Here is a 24933-nt window from a genome sequence, read left to right on the forward strand (position 1 = left end):
TTTATTTATTTTCTTATTTCATCACACGTCAAAACACACACACACACACACACACACACACACATATCTAACTTTCTCCAACTTTTGCACATCTCCATAGAACTTTTTATTTATTATTTTTGCCTAGCCTTTCTGCCACCCCCCCCCCCCCCCCCCCCCCCATCCCCAACACACACACACAAAACACACACACTTACATCATCAATGTCTTCACCTCACATACATACAGCGCACTGCTTGCTACAGTAAGCCTCCTCTACATACTTGCTGCACACTGCCCCCCCCCCTCCTCCCTACATACACAGCACATTGTCTTCAGGATCTCATCCAACACACATCCTCTACATACTTACAGCACACTGCCCCCACCTACCCACACACACACTACACACACACATACACAGTCACTGCTCCACTCCCCTCCTGCCCACACACACATCTTCACTGTCATCACTCACATACATCATACATACAGTACTCTGCTTGCAATAGTAAGTCCCTTCACCATACTTGCAGTACACTGCCCCCCCCCTCTCCCCTACCTACACAGCACATTATTTCATCAGGAAGCTTCTCCAACACACATCCCCAACATACTTACAGCACACTGCCCCCCCAATACACAGCACATTGTCGCATGAGGAAGCTTCTCCATCACACATATTGCACACTGCCCTCTCCCCACATACACAGCACACTATCCCATCTCCCCTGTCATCCCCCCAACACACACACCAAGACCCCTGGCAGTTGGGTTAGGCCCTTGAGCCGTGGATCTGCCCACGGTTTCTTCCTTGGTAAGGGAGTTTTTCCTTGCCCCTGTTGCTCTTGGGTGCTCCTTGTTGGTGCCCCCCCCCCCCCAATCCCAATCCTCCCCCACCTTTCTTATGCAGCCCTTGCCACTTAATCTACTAAACCCCTCTTCTACTGCACTTTTTACCCCCCCCCCCCCCCCCCATAAATGCACAAATAGGCTGACACCAGACATAATTTCACTGCATTTCTTACTTCCAGTAACTATATGCATGTGACAATAAACTTCGTTGTATCCTTGTATTTATGATAAGATATGATGCAGTATGACTCAGTATAGTATGATGGTATGCAGTACTGTTGCATATGATATGACATATGTAATTATTATGCTATTCTATCATTAAATCACTGCTTTGTAACTTTCAATTGTATAATTAACAATTAACTGTATTAATTAACTTCTCCAGTGTGGCTGAGCTGAGTCTTCAATTTGATCACATGACAGAGGAGCAGGCCGAGAACGTTCTCAAGTTCTTCATTTTGCCCTTCCTGTCCAGAAACACATCAGGTCAGAATTAAGACATGGGTTCCTGAAATATGTTTGTGATCTCTTAATGCAATGGTCTATATTTGTATGTGCATACATATAGATTGTATTGTCTGCATGAATACTGTCTGCATCATGTATATGTATGTAACATGTAACTGATTCTATACTTGTGTTGTCTCTCCTAGATCCAGGATGTATCTCCAACAATAGCATGACGTGGCTTCTCAACAACTACGGGCAATTCTCTGGCCTTGTCCCACTCAAAAGTCTACTTGATGCCAATAAGTACTTCAATCCGGTAAGTGATGTATTGTATTCAAATAAGAAACCCTTATTTCTACTGTGAATCTGTGCGAATACCACATGCTTTGACTCTCATCAAGGGCTGCTATGTCTATCTCGCCCCTTATGTAATGAAACATCCACCACAATTGGCTGTATTGTTAAGATTTGGTTAATAAGAAGCAAGATGTTATTCAGTGCTTCCTGCTTTTACATTTCATGAAGATAGATGAAAGGTAATCATAGTTGTTAGCCAAACTAAGGTGTCAACAAAAACGTATGGAAATCAATACAAACCAACTCTTCAGAGCAAAACATTGACATGGATTGTAAACTCTCTCTGTCTCCCCTGTTTGTCCCCAGCTGGCTGTCCTGGAGCTGCTCTCTCCCCAGCAGAAGGCGGAGCTGATCCTCCTGCCTCTCGGAGACCTTCCCCCACAGGAGGTCATCAGGGTCGTCTTCAACCACCTCCTGCAGCCTCCCCAGCAGACACAGATGCCCGAGGTCCTGCAACATCTAGTCAGGATTGCACAAGAGGTAAAATGCTACATAGACAATACTTCATTTCCGATTTCAAACATATTTGGAAATTCTTACTAATGCTTTTTAAAAAGAAATCACTATATCACAATAACTTCAGGAGACATGTTTTTAAATACTGATTTTATTTTGACATCTTATTTCTTCACAGAACGAGATACCGTGTCTCACCCTTCAGTTAGTGTAAGTGCGGTTCAGATCTTATTCACTGTCAATAAAATGATTCATGCTGGTGATATAAACATGTTTAAAAAGTTTAATGCTGATGCACTTTTTGCTATTATCAATAGTATAAATAGTTACAGTAATCAGTAACCAATTCTAACTTCCCCACCCCAGATCAGAGAACCTGTACATGGGTCTGTCACATGTGCCTCCTGAATTAGAGCATATCATCTACACAACCGTCGATCAACTTAGAGGGAACTCACCACAAGGTTCATTACTTTATATGCAATATATTGCTGATATCTACATATAATGTATTTATACTGTAGCCTATAACGTTCTTGTCTGTTTTTTGTCTGAACAGGTTGCATACTTCCACAGCCACCTTCAGTAAGTGTTGCTATGTGTTGTGTGTGCCCGGCTATGTTGAATTGACAATCTATAATGATATATAGATATAATCAGATATACTGACTGCGTCTCTTTCTTTTCCACTCTAGTGTCCTTTCACAAGGGTAAATGGTAAGTTCATTCTCAGGCAAAGTCAATTTAATCACATGCAGTACATATTATCTATGTCTTTTTATACCCCAGAATGTTGGAATGTACATAATACTTTCCTGTGATTTTTGCAGAGACTGAAATTTGCTACAGGACAAACAGGTTTGCACAACCACTTTTTCTGTATTTCTTCTTGCCCTAATGACTAGAACATTGTATATTTCTACAATGTATAGTTCTGCCCAATTTACAGAGCCAGGGCAGCGGAGGAACATCAGAGTTTGTTTGATATTAATTTATTTACCAATTTAATTACGAGCTCATATGTCAGGAAGGCCAATGGGAATTAGGAATGTAACTAGAAATACAATGCCAGAGGAATTACAATAGTGGATGGAAAGCTGCTGGCTTAATGTTGGTAGGGAGATTCCTGAAAAAAAAAAAAACACTGAATCACTTAATCTTTGAGATCATACAAACCCTTGTACCAAAAAACGTTGTGTGTCAGCCGTTCTTGAGATATCACACTCAAGGTGGGTTTGACCTTGACCTTGACATTTGACTTCATCATTGAGTCCATGTTCACACCAAATTTGAAGCATATACGTCAAGCCGTTCTGAAGTTGTAACACAAGCACGAAACCTGACCTTTGGAAAATGTAGTTCAGAGAAAGCCTAATTGTATGCAATGCTATAGGCTACCTGCAAAACGGGGCTTTCAGTTGGTGTTGATGTCTGCTCCTTCTGCGCCCAGATAACAATTAGTCATTGAATCTATTGTAATGCCGAAGAGTAGTTAGGAGACGGGGAGGCTGAGATACCGTTCCAAACTCCGGTAATTTATTTTTTATAAAGGATGTACAGGCTAAGGTACGGGTAGCAGGAGGTGTCCACTACAAAACAACAAACTGATCTTGATAAATTAGGTCTCAATCACTCGTCATTCACTCTCATCGGCAGACAACACAACGCAACACACACCCACTCACACGTAATTTACTTCTCCTCTGACTAAACTTACTAGACGTCTTAGAACCCCCTATTCTATTCCCTCCCCTTATCAATCGCTAACCTATCCGAACCCCTAAATATTCCCTCCCGGACACCTCCCCCCAATCAAAACACATCAGAACTTATTGACACATTCTATGACACAGAAGGGAGAGGGAGACACAGACACTCTCGCGTGCACACACACACACACCGCCGGGAAAACAGAAGACACAGGGGAACACAAGGGAAAGTCCAAAACGGGGGCAAATAGCCTTGGCGCTACACTATGTTAAATAAACTTTGTCAATGTTAAATCATTGAATCACCGTCGCACTGCAACATAGTTTCTACAAGCTTGCATAAATAACCATTGACAACTTGTTTAGATAGATAGATAGAGATACTTTATTGATCCCCAGGGGAAATTCAAGGTCTCAGCAGCATACATACAACACAAACACATTCTTTAACAGCAGAAAGAGTAATTAAAGTATATAATATAAAAACACAACTAAGCAGTAAGGACAGTAGAAGATAAAGAATAGGCTAAATATACTAAAATACAAATTATACTAACACTTAATACAATATATAAAAATATACTAAAATACAAATTACAAAAATACAAATTATACTAACACTTCAATCAATTATAAAAAACAGTATCCACAATGTGGTGATTAATAAATCAGAGGCGCTTGCAATGACTGAGGCAGGGACTGAGCCTGTGATTCTCTGTGCATAGTAAGGTATGGTAAGGTGCTCTGTGTGAATGAGTGTCATGGTGGTAGTGCAATGGTGATAGTGGTCATGGTGATAGTGCAAATGAGCACCTTAACAGTGCAACAATGCAGAAATAAAAGTAAAGTAAAGTCTGTATATCTATATATTTAAACTATTTAAAAAAATTTATAAGTGTGGCCACAGTTCGGCTGTGGTGTGTGGTGGGGGGGGGGGGGGGTGGGGGGGGGGGGGGGGGGGGGGGGGGGGGTTATGCATATGTGCTAATATAGCACGCAAACAGTGAGGCATAAAGACAGTGGTACAAGTGGCTAGTGGACAGACAGTAGGCTACCAAACATGGAGGGGGTGAAGAGGCAGACAGACTATGCAGAGAAGTCTATCTCTCCTCTTTCCTTAAGTGAGGCATTGAACAGTTGTTTGAACAGTTTGAAAAGCAAGTGCATTTATTCATTCTTCTTCATTTAGAAATTCATGTGTGCTGTGCTTTCCTGCCATCTATTTAGTAGGCTATAGCATAGACCTCCACTGATCCTCCACCATCCAGCAGCAGAGTAAAGCGGCACCTAACAGAAATAGAAGGGGGGGGGAACAGACAGCTGTGATATGATTCAACTGAACAAACTAGAAGCTAAGCCTACAATCAAGTCATTTTATGCCACAACCTACCACTCATACAAACGTATCGGAACTCCACCTATTACCGTCGGTCCTGTATTTCCACGCGTGTATCAGGGATGGAAATTAAATATTTTTTCTACCTGCCACTGTGGCTGGTGGATTCCAAAATCTACCAGCCACTCAACTTTTTTACCAGCCACTAGAGAAACGGCATGAAAATGTGATATCATGATTATAGTAGGCTACCCAAAATGATCACGTTAATCGGCATTATTGCGATATGACTAAAATGTGCTGAGTTTTGCCCTAAACCTGTCCTCCAAGCACAGTAGCAACAAAACTAAAGGTCAACAGCACCACATTCATAGTGTCTTGTCATAAAAGTGGTGTGGCTCCTTTAAGACTCCGTTTGTGTGAGTTCTGGAGCATCCTATAATCCAACTCTCTACTTGATCTAACTATAGTGTACATCATCTGATTTAAATATTTACAGGTATCAAGGCTATATTTAACATTTAGCATTTATTTTCTATTTGGCCCGTAATGAAATCATGCACTGAACAATTTAAGCACAGCTCAGCTTTAAGAAACGTAATATGCATGCTTAGCATTTTGTGAAACTACATTGGAAAAACTCTGGTTGTACAGTTATCTAGGCGATATTGTTAACATTTATTTTGTATTTGGCCTTATCATATATGACAAAAGCCCAACGCTGGAGACCGTGTAGACATTTGCTTCAATTTCAATTACGATTGAATTCAATTCGATTACTCGGGAACGGCTATAACTTGTATAAGGGAATGCTTTACACCTTTGCGTTCGGTAAATTCTGTTGTTTATTCTGATAGGGTTTGTAATTTCTTTGAATGAAAAGTTTGTGATATATTCCATCACGACGAATGGGTGTGGAGATGTCCGTCTGTCTGCCTCATAGGTCTAAATAGCAGCGTGTCGCGGGCCGGATTAAAATACCTAGGCCTACTATTCAAAAGATAACTACGTGAGAATATTAGTATGTGAAGATATAACGCAGATCCACAGATCTCACTAGATTTATGTCTATGCAGTCATCCTGAAATAATTTAGCAGTGGCACATGAAAGCATAGTGACAGTTTCTTAATGGTAGTGAAGTGAAAGTGAAGCGTTGCACCAGTGCCTATAGGCTATGATGCTCACTACGAGTTGTAGAACTTCAAATCAGCGCGATTTACCCTTATAGGCTGGTAACGTTAGGCTACATGATCCCTACAGACACTTTCTTATTTTTAACCGTCAATAAGTATGAAAATTAGACCGGATCTGACTATTTGTGGTACGCTAGCTCTACCCGCCACAGTGGCTGGTAAGTTGACCAAATTCACCCACCAGCGCACAAAACTACCCGCATTTGGCGTGGGGTGGGTGGTTAATTTCCATCCCTGGAGCTCCAGTGGAATTTTAATTTCACGACGAGAATTCTCGGTCTAACCGTTCATGTGCCGTTGAAACGGTGTAAATAGGCGACCCATCAGGCCAGCACTATAACTCCGAGCGTGGTAAACAAAATCGGATATTTCAGGCAGTAAATGCTCCCGTTAACAAAAATAAAAAAAAACAGATGTCAGGTTAATTTAGCAAATGTTATTTTGAAGTGTTAAAAAACATCGTTGTTTTAGAATTTCTGAACAAAAGTGGTGATAATTGGGGGTGTTACGATAGTTCAAAACGAAGCCTAGGCTACGTTTCAGCCAGTGACTGTTTGCCATAGAAGGCCAATTCCCTCGTCAGGCCAGCTATCGCTAGGAAAGGCGGCTGACAATTTGACTGTGAAGTTTATTATTACTTAGCTGCTAACACTACCACCGCCACTGCACACAACCGCGAACCTAGATATATTTCCGAGGTCTAGCTAAACGTAGCAGCTACAGTAGGCCTACGAGTTTGTTGCTTATCGATGACAGGTAACGCCAGCTTGCTTGCTTACTTGTCTAGCAGAGTCGTTAAAAATAGACTTCACATACTCGATTCGAATAAAAAACACAGATGAATTGTAACTTACATTGGGTGTGGTAGGAAAACGTCCATTTCGTCGTAGTTTGTTGGACGAAGCAGACGGAAACTTTTTTGATGAGAATTGAGCAGTGTGAAAGCAGTGTGGTGGTTCAAAAGCGACTAATTACAGGATGTGTAGGACTAGTTTAGGGAGCGCCAGATTGTATGCAGGTCGACCCGCACCTGATTACTTTACGACCGTTCTAAATGAGCCCCCTTTGTGATGTCATAGAGAGAAAAATAAGTTTTCAAACATTTTTAATCCCCTATTTCTCAAAAAGTGTAAACTTAAAAAAAAATCTGAAATGATAACTCTTGTCCAATTCCAGACCTACACAACTGTTATTTCAACATGTCTGTACGTTAAGCGGTTAGAGCCGCATTCATTTTTGAAAAGGTTATAATAAGAAGAAGCCAGGAGATTTCAAGATAGTGGATTCCATCCACTATAATGATACACTCAACTCACGTTGCAGTACAATGCACAAAGTTTGCAATTCGATTTTCTTGTGATTGTTTTAACAGAATAACCTGACAAATATTCTGACGTCTGATGAACAAGTGAAATCAAAAGCAGATTATACCCTATTCTGTTTAAAACGTACATTATGTACGTTACAAAAAGTGCAGTGGATTAGGATCGCAAACTCTGTTTTAAACTGGTTTGTTTTGCCCACTGCTTCACACCTCATGACCTGGAACATGTTTGTGGTTTCATAGCTCTGAGTTGCAGCATCTCTTGGATATGGGACAAGTACCCTGCCAATACAGCGTGTCAGAGTATGCATGCTCTGAGGTGAGGTGCTTTTTTAACTCATTCATGTCTTATCTCTTTGTATAGGTCCTCTTTGAATTTGTCCAGCGCTTCTAGTGAAAATAAAAGTTTACATTAAAAGTTAACCTACAAATTTTACATAAAAAGATCTTGAACTCGAAGCGTTGGGTAATTGGTTCTTCACGTACAGCTGTCAGGACTCACTGCAGAGCACCTGGCCCAGCTCCTGGTCTGCCAGCTGTCCAGCAACAGGACTTACTCCAAGGGGACCTGGAAGCTGCTCCTCACCAAGACCTCTGCAGTTCTGGACGAAGCTCTCATCATGTTCTCACACATGGCCTCCAATATGGTAATGGGGATCTTTTGTGACACGTTTGTTAGAGAGATACTTTTTACATCTCTGTGACCAGAGTGCGAATTACCCCACCATAATTGGGGGGTACTGCTCCTTCACTTCTTCTGACCATAATGTTCCATTACCATATCAATCCCCACCGTGATCGCCAAGTGCAACATGTGTTGTGCAACACACATACAAGGTCTAAACATGCAACAAACTGATAATCAGTAGGCTACAGAATATCTCATCGTTTTTATACTGTATATCCAAAAGAGAACTGTTTTGATCAACTCTGCCCTCTGCCCTCATCTTGTCGTCTCCCTGCGGCCTGCTCACGGCTTTTATCCTGTGCCTCTCCTGTCTGCTGGTCCTTAACACATATGACACGAACAGTGTATAAAACCTAACTGCACCTACAATTTTAATGTAATTGTTTGTAGATAAAAAATAGTTTCATTAAGATAGTATTAGGGTTCTCAGATGAAACTACATTTATCAAACTAAAAATAGGAAATAATAGAATGTAAAAACAATACCAACCAATTAAAAACAAATTCAAATACTAGCACATATTTAGCCTAGGCTACTTGGGTCTTTTTATGTTTCCACAGGTTTCACTGATGTAGGCTTAGCTACATCAGACCCTCTTGTGCATACCGGTAATATAAAAACACAGGATCTGTGCCAAACTAATTTCAAAAGGGCACAATAATTTATTCAAGATATAATGAGAATGGATACCTAGGCTATGGAGTTCATCTCCTTGGAAATGACAATCGATTTTACCTCACCACAATATAAAAGTTTATTTAAATAGAGAATTACCTTGCTAACTAACCTTGGTAACTAACCAAGGTACACTTTACTAGCCTCAGTGGGTAAGTAAGTTGCAGGTAAGTAGCCAGTAATTCAATGTATGAAGAGCTATGAAAGAACAAACACGTTTATAAATGAAGGTTGTAAAATAACACATTTTCAGCAAGCTAGACGTCAGTTAGCAACTTACATTTACCCATGCATGTCAGCAGCAAACCGAATTTAGCCTACTGGAGGAATTTACCTAGCGTTTTGTCATTCAATGTTGACACTTGCTCAGTTGCTTCTTGCGCCACGGTGGTTAAAAACTGGTACGGTCCACAATAGGGGTTTCTGAAATCGCTTTACATAAAAATGTTCCTACAGTGAAAACAGGAGTTGACTTGTATTGTAACTGTAATGATATTTTTCACAATATTAGAAAAATTATCTGACCCCCCCAAAACTGATATTTCTGTCTCTTTGGGGGGTACTGGGTCTTCATTGGGGGGTATAGTACCCCCCAGTACCCCCTGTAATTCGAACTATGTCTGTGACGTAAAGTGACAGTGATATTTTAGCAGATAATGGGTCTGGGTTTCGAACCTAGACCAATCCACTGTCAGGGGGCACCATGGCTGCCTTGCTTTGCCTGTGCAGTTTTTGGAATTTGGTATTTGGAATTTCTTTTTAAACATTCTTTTTGTTTTTGTTCCTGCTCCTGACAGTCTCTGAGGATCATGGGTCAATCTGTGACTGATGTCCTGGATATTCTTGGAGAGCTCCGTCTGGAGCTGCTCAGTGACATGCAGTGGGAAGACATCGACTTCATCTCCTCACTGTTTGGTGAACGTCTGCGGCTGTTCTTGCCCTTCGCCTCCGGACAACTTCTGCACTGTGTCAGCAGGAAGAACCTCACCTGTGAAACCTACCAGTACATGTATGTTCCAAAGCGAGAGAACAGTAATTTCACAATGTCACATTTTGTGGCAGACAGTTATTAAGTGAGAAAATTGAGTAGGTTGAGTGTTCAGATTACCAAATAACGTGAGGACAAGCGTGAAAACACATTATTATTGTGTCTCTCTTGCTCAACTCAGCTGCAGAGTGACGGTTACAGTACGTTGCTTGGTAACAGTAGATGCCAAAATTATTGTTTGGAACTATTTTTGGGGGGCGGAGGATGAACTAACAAAAATGAACGATAGAAAACACAATATGGTGTATTTTTACTTGATTAGTTGTGTGTGTAACTGTTGTACATTTGCAATATGGCACTTAAGATATACCCACGACTGTGGTTCGGCACCCCCACCTTTGCTCATAGCTTATTCATAGCCTCTCCCTATGCTACAGATCTTTTATTTATTTTCTTATTTCATCACACGTCAAAACACACACACACACACACACACACACACACACACACACACACATATCTAACTTTCTCCAACTTTTGCACATCTTCATAGAAATTTTTATTTATTATTTTTGCCTAGCCAACACACACACACAAAACACACACACTTACATCATTAATGTCATCACCTCACATACATACAGCGCACTGCTTGCTACAGTAAGCCTCCTCTACATACTTGCTGCACACTGCCCCCCCCCCCCCTCCTCCCTACATACACAGCACATTGTCTTCAGGATCTTCTCCAACACACATCCTCTACATACTTACAGCACACTGCCCCCACCTACCCACACACACACTACACACACACACACACACACATACACAGTCACTGCTCCACTCCCCTCCTGCCCACACACACATCTTCACTGTCATCACTCACATACATCATACATACAGTACTCTGCTTGCAATAGTAAGTCCCTTCACCATACTTGCAGTACACTGCCCCCCCCCTCTCCCCTACCTACACAGCACATTATTTCATCAGGAAGCTTCTCCAACACACATCCCCGACATACTTACAGCACACTGCCGTCCCAATACACAGCACATTGTCGCATGAGGAAGCTTCTCCAACACATATTGCACACTGCCCTCTCCCCACATACACAGCACACTATCCCATCTCCCCTGTCATCCCCCCAACACACACACCAAGACCCCTGGCAGTTGGGTTAGGCCCTTGAGCCGTGGATCTGCCCAAGGTTTCTTCCTTGGTAAGGGAGTTTTTCCTTGCCCCTGTTGCTCTTGGGTGCTCCTTGTTGCCCCCCCCCCCCCCAATCCCAATCCTCCCCCACCTTTCTTATGCAGCCCTTGCCACTTAATCTACTAAACCCCTCTTCTACTGCACTTTTTACCCCAGACATAATTTCACTGCATTTCTTACTTCCAGTAACTATATGCATGTGACAATAAACTTCCTTGTATCCTTGTATTTATGATAAGATATGATGCAGTATGACTCAGTATAGTATGATGGTATGCAGTACTGTTGCATATGATATGACATATGTAATTATTATGCTATTCTATCATTAAATCACTGCTTTGTAACTTTCAATTGTATAATTAACAATTAACTGTATTAATTAACTTCTCCAGTGTGACTGAGCTGAGTCTTCAGTTTGATCACATGACAGAGGAGCAGGCCGAGAACGTTCTCAAGTTCTTCATTTTGCCCTTCCTGTCCAGAAACACATCAGGTCAGAATTAAGACATGGGTTCCTGAAATATGTTTGTGATCTCTTAATGCAATGGTCTATATTTGTATGTGCATACATATAGATTGTATTGTCTGCATGAATACTGTCTGCATCATGTATATGTATGTACTATGTAACTGATTCTATACTTGTGTTGTCTCTCCTAGATCCAGGATGTATCTCCAACAATAGCATGGCGTGGCTTCTCAACAACTACGGGCAATTCTCTGGCCTTGTCCCACTCAAAAGTCTACTTGATGCCAATAAGTACTTCAATCCGGTAAGTGATGTATTGTATTCAAATAAGAAACCCTTATTTCTACTGTGAATCTGTGCGAATACCACATGCTTTGACTCTCATCAAGGGCTGCTATACATGTCTATCTCGCCCCTTATGTAATGAAACATCCACCACAATTGGCTGTATTGTTAAGATTTGGGTAATAAGAAGCAAGATGTTATTCAGTGCTTCCTGCTTTTACATTTCATGAAGATAGATGAAAGGTAATCATAGTTGTTAGCCAAACTAAGGTGTCAACAAAAACATATGGAAATCAATACAAACCAACTCTTCAGAGCAAAACATTGACATGGATTGTAAACTCTCTCTGTCTCCCCTGTTTGTCCCCAGCTGGCTGTCCTGGAGCTGCTCTCTCCCCAGCAGAAGGCGGAGCTGATCCTCCTGCCTCTCGGAGACCTTCCCCCACAGGAGGTCATCAGGGTCGTCTTCAACCACCTCCTGCAGCCTCCCCAGCAGACACAGATGCCCGAGGTCCTGCAACATCTAGTCAGGATTGCACAAGAGGTAAAATGCTACATAGACAATACTTCATTTCAGATTTCAAACAAATTTGGAAATTCTTACTAATGCTTTTTAAAAAGAAATCACTATATCACAATAACTTCAAGAGACATGTTTTTAAATACTGATTTTATTTTGACATCTTATTTCTTCACAGGACGAGATACCGTGTCTCACCCTTCAGTTAGTGTAAGTGCGGTTCAGATCTTATTCACTGTCAATAAAATTATTCATGCTGGTGATATAAACATGTTTAAAAAGTTTAATGCTGATGCACTTTTTGCTATTATTAATAGTATAAATAGTTACAGTAATCAGTAACCAATTCTAACTTCCCCACCCCAGATCAGAGAACCTGTACATGGGTCTGTCATATGTGCCTCCTGAATTAGAGCATATCATCTACACAACCGTCGATCAACTTAGAGGGAACTCACCACAAGGTTCATTACTTTATATGCAATATATTGCTGATATCTACATATAATGTATTTATACTGTAGCCTATAACGTTCTTGTCTGTTTTTTGTCTGAACAGGTTGCATACTTCCACAGCCACCTTCAGTAAGTGTTGCTATGTGTTGTGTGTGCCCGGCTATGTTGAATTGACGATCTATAATGATATATAGATATAATCAGATATACTGACTGCGTCTCTTTCTTTTCCACTCTAGTGTCCTTTCACAAGGGTTAATGGTAAGTTCATTCTCAGGCAAAGTCAATTTAATCACATGCAGTACATATTATCTATGTCTTTTTATACCCCAGAATGTTGGAATGTACATAATACTTTCCTGTGATTTTTGCAGAGACTGAAATTTGCTACAGGACAAACAGGTTTGCACAACCACTTTTTCTGTATTTCTTCTTGCCCTAATGACTAGAACATTGTATATTTCTACAATGTATAGTTCTGCCCAATTTACAGAGCCAGGGCAGCGGAGGAACATCAGAGTTTGTTTGATATTAATTTATTTACCAATTTAATTACGAGCTCATATGTCAGGAAGGCCAATGGGAATTAGGAATGTAACTAGAAATACAATGCCAGAGGAATTACAATAGTGGATGGAAAGCTGCTGGCTTAATGTTGGTGGGGAGATTCCTGGAAAAAAAAAAACACTGAATCACTTAATCTTTGAGATCATACAAACCCTTGTACCAAAAAACGTTGTGTGTCAGCCGTCCTTGAGATATCACACTCAAGGTGGGTTTGACCTTGACCTTGACATTTGACTTCATCATTGAGTCCATGTTCACACCAAATTTGAAGCATATACGTCAAGCCGTTCTGAAGTTGTAACACAAGCACGAAACCTGACCTTTGGAAAATGTAGTTCAGAGAAAGCCTAATTGTATGCAATGCTATAGGCTACCTGCAAAACGGGGCTTTCAGTTGGTGTTGATGTCTGCTCCTTCTGCGCCCAGATAACAATTAGTCATTGAATCTATTGTAATGCCGAAGAGTAGTTAGGAGACGGGGAGGCTGAGATACCGTTCCAAACTCCGGTAATTTATTTTTTATAAAGGATGTACAGGCTAAGGTACGGGTAGCAGGAGGTGTCCACTACAAAACAACAAACTGATCTTGATAAATTAGGTCTCAATCACTCGTCATTGACTCTCATCGGCAGACAACACAACGCAACACAACCCACTCACACGTAATTTACTTCTCCTCTGACTAAACTTACTAGACGTCTTAGAACCCCCTATTCTATTCCCTCCCCTTATCAATCGCTAACGTATCCGAACCCCTAAATATTCCCTCCCGGACACCTCCCCCCAATCAAAACACATCAGGGGGGGGGTTATGCATATGTGCTAATATAGCACGCAAACAGTGAGGCATAAAGACAGTGGTACAAGTGGCTAGTGGACAGACAGTAGGCTACCAAACATGGAGGGGGTGAAGAGGTAGACAGACTATGCAGAGAAGTCTATCTCTCCTCTTTCCTTAAGTAAGGCATTGAACAGTTGTTTGAACAGTTTGAAAAGCAAGTGCATTTATTCATTCTTCTTCATTTAGAAATTCATGTGTGCTGTGCTTTCCTGCCATCTATTTAGTAGGCTATAGCATAGACCTCCACTGATCCTCCACCATCCAGTAGCAGAGTAAAGCGGCACCTAACAGAAATAGAAGGGGGGGAACAGACAGCTGTGATATGATTCAACTGAACAAACTAGAAGCTAAGCCTACAATCAAGTCATTTTATGCCACAACCTACCACTCATACAAACGTATCGGAACTCCACCTATTACCGTCGGTCCCGTATTTCCACGCGTGTATCAGGGATGGAAATTAAATATTTTTTCTACCTGCCACTGTGGCTGGTGGATTCCAAAATCTACCAGCCACTCAACTTTTTTACCAGCCACTAGAGAAACGGCATGAAAATGTGATATCATGATTATAGTAGGCTACCCAAAATGATCACGTTAATCGGCATTATTGCGATATGACTAAAATGTGCTGAGTTTTGCCCTAAACCTGTCCTCCAAGCACAGTAGCAACAAAACTAAAGGTCAACAGAACCACATTCATATGCTATAGTGTCTTGTCATAAAAGTGGTGTGGCTCCTTTAAGACTCCGTTTGTGTGAGTTCTGGAGCATCCTATAATCCAACTCTCTACTTGATCTAACTATAGTGTACATCATCTGATTTAAATATTTACAGGTATCAAGGCTATATTTAACATTTAGCATTTATTTTCTATTTGGCCCGTAATGAAATCATGCACTGAACAATTTAAGCACAGCTCAGCTTTAAGAAACGTAATATGCATGCTTAGCATTTTGTGAAACTACATTGGAAAAACTCTGGTTGTACAGTTATCTAGGCGATATTGTTAACATTTATTTTGTATTTGGCCTTATCATATATGACAAAAGCCCAACGCTGGAGACCGTGTAGACATTTGCTTCAATTTCAATTACGATTGAATTCAATTCGATTACTCGGGAACGGCTATAACTTGTATAAGGGAATGCTTTACACCTTTGCGTTCGGTAAATTCTGCTGTTTATTCTGATACGGTTTGTAATTTCTTTGAATGAAAAGTTTGTGAGATATTCCATCACGACGAATGGGTGTGGAGATGTCCGTCTGTCTGCCTCATAGGTCTAAATAGCAGCGTGTCGCGGGCCGGATTAAAATACCTAGGCCTACTATTCAAAAGATAACTACGTGAGAATATTAGTCTGTGAAGATATAACGCAGATCCACAGATCTCACTAGATTTATGTCTATGCAGTCATCCTGAAATAATCTAGCAGTGGCACATGAAAGCATAGTGACAGTTTCTTAATGGTAGTGAAGTGAAAGTGAAGCGTTGCACCAGTGCCTATAGGCTATGCTGCGGTGGCGGCTCACTACGAGTTGTAGAACTTCAAATCAGCGCGATTTACCCTTATAGGCTGGTAACGTTAGGCTACATGATCCCTACAGACACTTTCTTATTTTTAACCGTCAATAAGTATGAAAACTAGATGTACCGCATAGCGGTACAAAATATGACCGCCGCTCAGTCCTGTACATCCGTTCCATGAAAATAAATCACACAGTTCCATGCCGTTTTCAACAGCTATCAAAAACAAAGGTCATTTTTGGATGGATGGATTTTTTGTGAATGTTTCTTCTTCTACATAAGATTTTAGTCATCTTTAGTTCATGTAATACTTTATTGTCAATGCACAAATTAAGTAACAGTAGTCTGAAACGTTATTGTTAATGCACAAATTAAGTAACAGTAGCCTAGTCTGAAACGAAATGCTGTTTTACATCTAACCAGTGGTGCAAATAACTGACATGTCCAAATGGGCCTTGATGAAATGCGTCGCTAGACTGTTCATACACATTTTAACGGGCCAAAGTTGAAGAGCTTTTGTCCGTTATTGTTAGTGCAAATATAGGCTGATTCATGTTCCCTTGCATTGTTTAACTGAGGTCCATGGCTAGTCTGGCTTTCATCAGACCAAGCTCAATCTTTTAAGAAATCAAAAAATCACAAATGAGTGATTATGAGCTAGGTTGATGTGGGCCCTTGAGACCAACATACCATAAAAGATTCACAGAGAACTGTGTCTGCCCTACCCTCCTTTCGGGGGGTCCAGTCCAGCGGGGGGCTGCAGATGAAAACGAAAAATGACGGTTCCATGCTATCCATGTGGGGGGTACATGCCCACCAAGTTTTGTGTACCCCGGTCTTTCAGTGTCCCGGGAATCCTTGTTGGTGTACGTCACTAAATGTACACATAAATTATTTTATTGTAAGGCCCCCCATGAACGAAAGTACACAAAACTTGGCATGCATTCAGAGGGTGTCATAATGATCCTACACTTTTAATTTCGTGCAGTTTTGACCTTGTCAGCCAGAGATATTGAGATGAAAACACCTCATTTTTACTTTTTTGTGTTTAACTAGGTGGCGCTATACATGAAATGAGTGGTTATGGAATGGGTTGACATGGCCCCTTGAGATCAACATACAAAAAAAAAATGGTCCTCCTAAACCCTACGGTTTTCGAGATATTCACAGAAAACTGTGTCTGCCCTACCCTCCTTTCGGGGGGTCCAATTCAGCGGGGGGGCTACAGATCAAAACGAAAAACGATGGTTCCATGCTATCCATGTGGGGTTACATGTCCACCAAGTTTCGTGTACCCCGGTCTTTCAGTGTCCCGGGAATCATTGACGGAAATTTGGGCATGCGAAAAAGAAAAAAAAAAAAAAAAAGAAAAAAAAAAATCTGACTAAACCTATATGACCGCCGCTTCGCTGCGCGGCGGTCATAATTAGACCGGATCTGACTATTTGTGGTACGCTAGCTCTACCCGCCACAATGGCTGGTAAGTTGACCAAATTCACCCGCCAGCGCACAAAACTACCCGCATTTGGCGTGGGGCGGGTGGTTAATTTCCATCCCTGGAGCTCCAGTGGAATTTTAATTTCACGACGAGAATTCTCGGTCTAACCGTTCATGTGCCGTTGAAACGGTGTAAATAGGCGACCCATCAGGCCAGCACTATAACTCCGAGCGTGGTAAACAAAATCGGATATTTCAGGCAGTAAATGCTCCCGTTAACAAAAAAAAACAGATTTTGTTCAAATCTACACACCTATGGCTACTGAAAAATGTCAGGTTAATTTAGCAAATGTTATTTTGAAGTGTTAAAAAACATCGTTGTTTTAGAATTTCTGAACAAAAGTGGTGATAATTGGGGGTGTTACGATAGTTCAAAACGAAGCCTAGGCTAAGTTTCAGCCAGTGACTGTTTGCCATAGAAGGCCAATTCCCTCGTCAGGCCAGCTATCGCTAGGAAAGGCGGCTGACAATTTGACTGTGAAGTTTATTATTACTTAGCTGCTAACACTACCACTGCCACTGCACACAACCGCGAACCTAGATATATTTCCGAGGTCTAGCTAAACGTAGCAGCTACAGTAGGCCTACGAGTTTGTTGCTTATCGATGACAGGTAACGCCAGCTTGCTTGCTTACTTGTCTAGCAGAGTCGTTAAAAATAGACTTCACATACTCGATTCAAATAAAAAACACAGATGAATTGTAACTTACATTGGGTGTGGTAGGAAAACGTCCATTTCGTCGCAGTTTGTTGGACGAAGCAGACGGAAACTTTCTTGATGAGAATTGAGCAGTGTGAAAGCAGTGTGGTGGTTCAAAAGCGACTAATTACAGGATGTGTAGGACTAGTTTAGGGAGCGCCAGATTGTATGCAGGTCGACCCGCACCCGATTACTTTACGACCGTTCTAAATGAGCCCCCTTTGTGATGTCATAGAGAGAAAAATAATTTTTCAAACATTTTTAATCCCCTATTTCTCAAAAAGTGTAAACTTAAAAAAAAATCTGAAATGATAACTCTCTTGTCCAATTCCAGACCTACACAACTGTTATTTCAACATGTCTGTACGTTAAGCGGTTAGAGCCGCATTAATTTTTGAAAAGGTTATAATAAGAAGAAGCCAGGAGATTTCAAGATAGTGGATTCCATCCACTATAATGATACACTCAACTCACGTTGCAGTACAATGCACAAAGTTTGCAATTCGATTTTCTTGTGATTGTTTTAACAGAATAACCTGACAAATATTCTGACGTCTGATGAACAAGTGAAATCAAAAGCAGATTATACCCTATTCTGTTTAAAACGTACATTATGTACGTTACAAAAAGTGCAGTGGATTAGGATCGCAAACTCTGTTTTAAACTGGTTTGTTTTGCCCACTGCTTCACACCTCATGACCTGGAACATGTTTGTGGTTTCATAGCTCTGAGTTGCAGCATCTCTTGGATATGGGACAAGTACCCTGCCAATACAGCGTGTCAGAGTATGCATGCTCTGAGGTGAGGTGCTTTTTTAACTCATTCATGTCTTATCTCTTTGTATAGGTCCTCTTTGAATTTGTCCAGCGCTTCTAGTGAAAATAAAAGTTTACATTAAAAGTTAACCTACAAATTTTACATAAAAAGATCTTGAACTCGAAGTGTTGGGTAATTGGTTCTTCACGTACAGCTGTCAGGACTCACTGCAGAGCACCTGGCCCAGCTCCTGGTCTGCCAGCTGTCCAGCAACAGGACTTACTCCAAGGGGACCTGGAAGCTGCTCCTCACCAAGACCTCTGCAGTTCTGGACGAAGCTCTCATCATGTTCTCACACATGGCCTCCAATATGGTAATGGGGATCTTTTGTGACCATAATTGGGGGGTACTGCTCCTTCACTTCTTCTGACCATAATGGTCCATTACCATATCAATCCTCACCGTGATCGCCAAGTGCAACATGTGTTGTGCAACACACATACAAGGTCTAAACATGCAACAAACTGATAATCAGTAGGCTACAGAATATCTCATCGTTTTTATACTGTATATCCAAAAGAGAACTGTTTTGATCAACTCTGCCCTCTGCCCTCATCTTGTCGTCTCCCTGCGGCCTGCTCACGGCTTTTATCCTGTGCCTCTCCTGTCTGCTGGTCCTTAACACATATGACACGAACAGTGTATAAAACCCAACTGCACCTACAATTTTAATGTAATTGTCTGTAGATAAAAAATAGTTTCATTAAGATAGTATCAGGGTTCTCAGATGAAACTACATTTATCAAACTAAAAATAGGAAATAATAGAATGTAAAAACAATACCAACCAATTAAAAACAAATTCAAATACTAGCACATATTTAGCCTAGGCTACTTGGGTCTTTTTATGTTTCCACAGGTTTCACTGATGTAGGCTTAGCTACATCAGACCCTCTTGTGCATACCGGTAATATAAAAACACAGGATCTGTGCCAAACTAATTTCAAAAGGGCACAATAATTTATTCAAGATATAATGAGAATGGATACCTAGGCTATGGAGTTCATCTCCTTGGAAATGACAATCGATTTTACCTCACCACAATATAAAAGTTTATTTAAATAGAGAATTACCTTGCTAACTAACCTTGGTAACTAACCAAGGTACACTTTACTAGCCTCAGTGGGTAAGTAAGTAGCAAGTAAGTAGCCAGTAATTCAATGTATGAAGAGGTGACATGAGCTATGAAAGAACAAACACGTTTATAAATGAAGGTTGTAAAATAACACATTTTCAACAAGTTAGACGTCAGTTAGCAACTTACATTTACCCATGCACTTCAGCAGCAAACCGAATTTAGCCTACTGGAGGAATTTACCTAGCGTTTTGTCATTCAATGTTGACACTTGCTCAGTTGCTTCTAGCACCACGGTGGTTAAAAATGGTACGGTCCACAATAGGGGTTTCTGAAATCGCTTTACATAAAAATGTTCCTACAGTGAAAACAGGAGTTGACTTGTATTGTAACTGTAATGATATTTTTCACAATATTAGAAAAATTATCTGACCCCCCCAAAACTGATATTTCTGTCTCTTTGGGGGGTACTGGGTCTTCATTGGGGGGTATAGTACCCCCCAGTACCCCCTGTAATTCGAACTATGTCTGTGACGTAAAGTGACAGTGATATTTTAGCAGATAATGGGTGTGGGTTTCGAACCTAGACCAATCCACTGTCAGGGGGCACCATGGCTGCCTTGCTTTGCCTGTGCAGTTTTTTGAATTTGGTATTTGGAATTTCTTTTTAAACATTCTTTTATTTTTGTTCCTGCTCCTGACAGTCTCTGAGGATCATGGGTCCATCTGTGACTCATGTCCTGGATATTCTTGGGGAGCTCCGTCTGGAGTCGCTCAGTGACATGCAGTGGCAAGACATCTATTTCATCTCCTCACTGTTTGGTGACAGTCTGCGGCCATTTTTACCCTTCGCCTCTGGAGACCTTCTGCAATGTGTCAGCAGCAAGAACCTCACCTGTGAAACTTACCAGTACATGTATGTATGATGTAAACTATTGATACACATTGTGTTCAAAATTGTACTGTAAGAAATCAGACACTGTCATGAAATACAATATAGTACAATACATTATGATATGAGATAATATGACACAATTTGATAGAACACAATATGATACAACTGAGAGCAACTCAGCTCATGATATAACATGATATTATATGGGAAATCCTATATAGGATGTAGGTATTTAAGACTTCTTCTGTGTATATCTTAAAATGAAATGAAATACTATGCTGTTGTATATGTTTATCACATATGTACAAATGTGTAATTATTATGTTATTATATGACTATTTGAATGTTTTGTGACTACTTCTCCAGTGTGGGTGAGCTGAGTCATCATTTTGATGACATGACAGAGGAGCAGGCCGAGGATGTCCTCCGGTCCTTCATCCTGCCCTTCCTGTCCAGAAACACATCAGGTCAGAATTAAGACACGGGTCCAAAAAAGATCACTACTTTGTCATATATGTTCTGTTACACTACACTGGCAATATATTCCCACCTATAAACCAAGGAATTTTTTCAGCTATGAGCTACACACAGGGGTGGGAATACATTTCTTTTCTTCATTCTCTGATCTGATCGACTTTGTTTCTGAGTGTACATTTAGTCTCACATGAAACAGTTTCTCTATCTTCGCTATGAGTGACTTAGGCTTTATATCCCTGTGAGTATTTTAAAAGCAAAAGTGTCATGATGCTAGTGGCATAACAACTTTTGCATCAGAATTTTTTTAAGTACTTAATGTTTTATAATAAGCTGTGGTTAATATACATACAATACATTATTATAATAAATTCAATACAATATATTGCTACATTCGTTTTAAGAGTGTAAGTATAATCAAATTGGTACATTTGCACATTTGCAGACTCTGGATGCTTCTCCAACAACAGCATGGAATGGCTTACAGATAACTACGGACAATTCTCTGTCCTTGTTCCTCTCGAAAGTCTATTTGATCGCAACCAGGACTTTGATCCAGTATGTGACAAATTATTTTACCAATCAATGACTAATCAGTCAATCACATCATTTGTAGTGTCTTGTGTCCTTTGCTAAATCTTTCTCCCTGCCCCTCCCCCTCCCTACCTCTCTCTTTCTTTCTCTCTCTCCCTCCCTCTCCATCTATCTCTCTTTCTCTCTCTCTCTTTCTCTCCTTTCCTCCCCTCTCTTTCTCTCTCTCTCTCTCTCTCTGTCTCTCTTTCTGCAGCTGGAGGTGTTGGATCTTCTCAGTCCAAAGCAGATGGCTGAGTTGATGGTTCTGCCTCTCCCTCATGCCCAAGGGAAAGATGAGGTCGTCAGCAGAGTGCTGGATCACCTGCTGGAATCACCTGTGGAGAGGAATCTTGCAGAAGTTCTTGGTCTCACCATCATCCTTGCCACACAGGTAAAAAGGAGATTCATTACAAAAGCTAGGAATTCATATTAGAAACTATTAGGTATTGCCAAACAGTTACTCATACTCGGTCCAGTCCCCTTCAAAGACTCTTGCTTAACACACTTCTCTTACTTCTAACTTTCCTAGGATGAAGCACCTTGTGAGTTCTACCAGGCAATGTAAGTCCAATCAACATTCCCTGATGTACCTTAAGGCCGAGGCTGACCAGGCTTACAGATAGATTTTATTGATAAAAACAGTCTGTACTTTTGAGTTTTATTCCATGTGATTTGGTATCTGCATTGTCTTACCATACAATTAGGTATCTATGTTTAATACCTCAAATAATTGCAATTGTCCCAATTCTCTTGTCATCCTGTGATGTGGTATTCCTCACACACTTTTTGTTTTTATCAAAAATTTGCAAGTAGTCTTTTCCTCATGTTGGCTCCCATTATTTTGTCATACTGTGATGTGGTATTTCTATTTTTCTGTCTATGTTTATGCATTTAGCATTTTTGTTTGTTTGTTTTTGTTCTTCCTATCCTTCGATGTGCGATGCTGTGTAGTATCCCAAGGCTGAGTGAGTCTGTGACATCAGTACCAGCAGTTCTGGAGCTCATCATCAGAGAAGCTGTGGAAGAGCTGCTCCAGCTCAGTCCAGTAGGTGAGTAGCGCACACACACACACACACACACACACACACACACACACACACACACACACACACACACAGGTAGACATTTTCCAAAGTTTCATGTTCACATCCTCATGAACTCTTTTCTTTCTCGAGCAGATTGTGCTGTTCCTCTGCCTGCTCAGGTGAGATACTATTCTTTTAAGAGCAAGTCTGACTCTAAACAACATTTATATACAGATATTTTGATGTCAATTTTAACAGTAAAAATAATTGTGTTTACAAAATGTTTACATTTGACTTTTGTTTCGCTTCATATTTAGTGTCCTACAACACCAGTTAATGGTAAGTTTCAGTATTGCCACGTTTTGTCCTCTACCATTTTGAGAAAAGTCTGTTAATTTGGATACTTAATGACTAATGACTCACCACTCGGTGAGTTGCACAGTTTTGAAAACAAACGTTAAGGGTTGTTTTAGGACATGTTTGAGTAGCCTACTACAGTATGCCCATTGCCAGCCACCCTGAGAGGTGAAAAGGCGATTCAAAACGAGTCAGAAAAATCGAGACAGGACCAATCGTCAAAATTTCGGTGTCCACCACTCTAGTTCATCCAAAACAAACCAGAAAAGGGCCTTAAAGTGCTAAAAACCGGAATTTTCCTTTAATTTGGATACTCAATTTGGATACTTCTTTTTTTTGTATAGAAACCAGAATTTGTGAAGGTGTTAACAGGTAAGTTAAATTCATGTCATATGTAAAATAATAAGAAAAGTTTAACAGATGGAATAGAAACCTATAAAGGAGTGGAAACCAGCTGATCATATTTTGTCGTGTCAACAGCACTGTCCTGCAGTCTCAACTGGCAGCTGGCCTCGTCCCCTGTAATGTCAGTCTGGAGCAGTATGCCTGTTCAGAGGTGAGACGGGATAAAGGTGTCCTGGGTAACTTTGATGTAAACAAGCATCTCTTTGGTCACATTCATAGAATGATGCACCATGGACATGAATTAAAATAATCAAGTAAAAAAACACTTCGCCAAATGATTTGCAAAGAATACTATGACACATGCAAGAGATAATACTCAATTAAGACAAAACTCAACATGCAAGACACAAGTACAGTACATAATAAATATTACATGATACATAAGGAGAATAAAAATGCTCCAAAAGTGTAACGATTTTAAACTCTGTGTTGCTTATGTGTCTGCACCTACAGCTAACAGGATTCACTGCACAGCACCTGGCCAAGGTTCTGATTTGCAAGCTGTCCAGCAACATGACTTACTCCAGGGAGACCTGGAAACTGCTCCTCACCAAGTCCTCTGCAGTTCTGGATGATGCTCTTATCATGTTCTCCAACATGGTAATGCATGGGGGTCTTTTGTGACAAATTTGAGTTACTTTTGTCATTTTCCAAAGTATTAGGGTTCTTCTGTTCTTCTATTCTTTCATTTTCTCAACATTCTTTTTGTTTTTGTTCCTGCTCCTGACAGTCTCTGAGGATCATGGGTCAATCTGTGACTGATGTCCTGGATATTCTTGGAGAGCTCCGTCTGGAGCTGCTCAGTGACATGCAGTGGGAAGACATCGACTTCATCTCCTCACTGTTTGGTGAACGTCTGCGGCTGTTCTTGCCCTTCGCCTCCGGACAACTTCTGTACTGTGTCAGCAGGAAGAACCTCACCTGTGAAACCTACCAGTACATGTATGTTCCAAAGCGAGAGAACAGTAATTTCACAATGTCACATTTTGTGGCAGACAGTTATTAAGTGAGAAAATTGAGTAGGTTGAGTGTTCAGATTACCAAATAACGTGAGGACAAGCGTGAAAACACATTATTATTGTGTCTCTCTTGCTCAACTCAGCTGCAGAGTGACGGTTACAGTACGTTGCTTGGTAACAGTAGATGCCAAAATTATTGTTTGGAACTATTTTTGGGGGGCGGAGGATGAACTAACAAAATGAACGATAGAAAACACAAT

General features: G+C 40.7%; 1 protein-coding gene across 1 annotated transcript in view; it reads left to right on the forward strand.

Moving 5' to 3' along the window:
- mslnb (mesothelin b) overlaps positions 1-24933 on the forward strand; it is a 290146-nt gene that overhangs the window by 72717 nt on the left and 192496 nt on the right. Inside the window, exons 59-80 of the mRNA XM_042103582.1 lie at positions 1224-1324; positions 1492-1604; positions 1952-2125; positions 2280-2311; positions 2468-2565; positions 2661-2686; positions 2797-2818; positions 2932-2959; positions 7908-7983; positions 8153-8311; positions 9826-10037; positions 11625-11725; positions 11893-12005; positions 12357-12530; positions 12685-12716; positions 12873-12970; positions 13066-13091; positions 13202-13223; positions 13337-13364; positions 18821-18896; positions 19066-19224; positions 24445-24656. Coding sequence (XP_041959516.1) covers positions 1224-1324; positions 1492-1604; positions 1952-2125; positions 2280-2311; positions 2468-2565; positions 2661-2686; positions 2797-2818; positions 2932-2959; positions 7908-7983; positions 8153-8311; positions 9826-10037; positions 11625-11725; positions 11893-12005; positions 12357-12530; positions 12685-12716; positions 12873-12970; positions 13066-13091; positions 13202-13223; positions 13337-13364; positions 18821-18896; positions 19066-19224; positions 24445-24656 — 2082 coding nt within the window. The remainder of the gene's footprint in view (positions 1-1223; positions 1325-1491; positions 1605-1951; positions 2126-2279; positions 2312-2467; positions 2566-2660; positions 2687-2796; positions 2819-2931; positions 2960-7907; positions 7984-8152; positions 8312-9825; positions 10038-11624; positions 11726-11892; positions 12006-12356; positions 12531-12684; positions 12717-12872; positions 12971-13065; positions 13092-13201; positions 13224-13336; positions 13365-18820; positions 18897-19065; positions 19225-24444; positions 24657-24933) is intronic.

Source organism: Alosa sapidissima, chromosome 9 (assembly GCF_018492685.1).
Source record: "Alosa sapidissima isolate fAloSap1 chromosome 9, fAloSap1.pri, whole genome shotgun sequence".
Lineage (NCBI taxonomy): Eukaryota > Metazoa > Chordata > Actinopteri > Clupeiformes > Clupeidae > Alosa > Alosa sapidissima.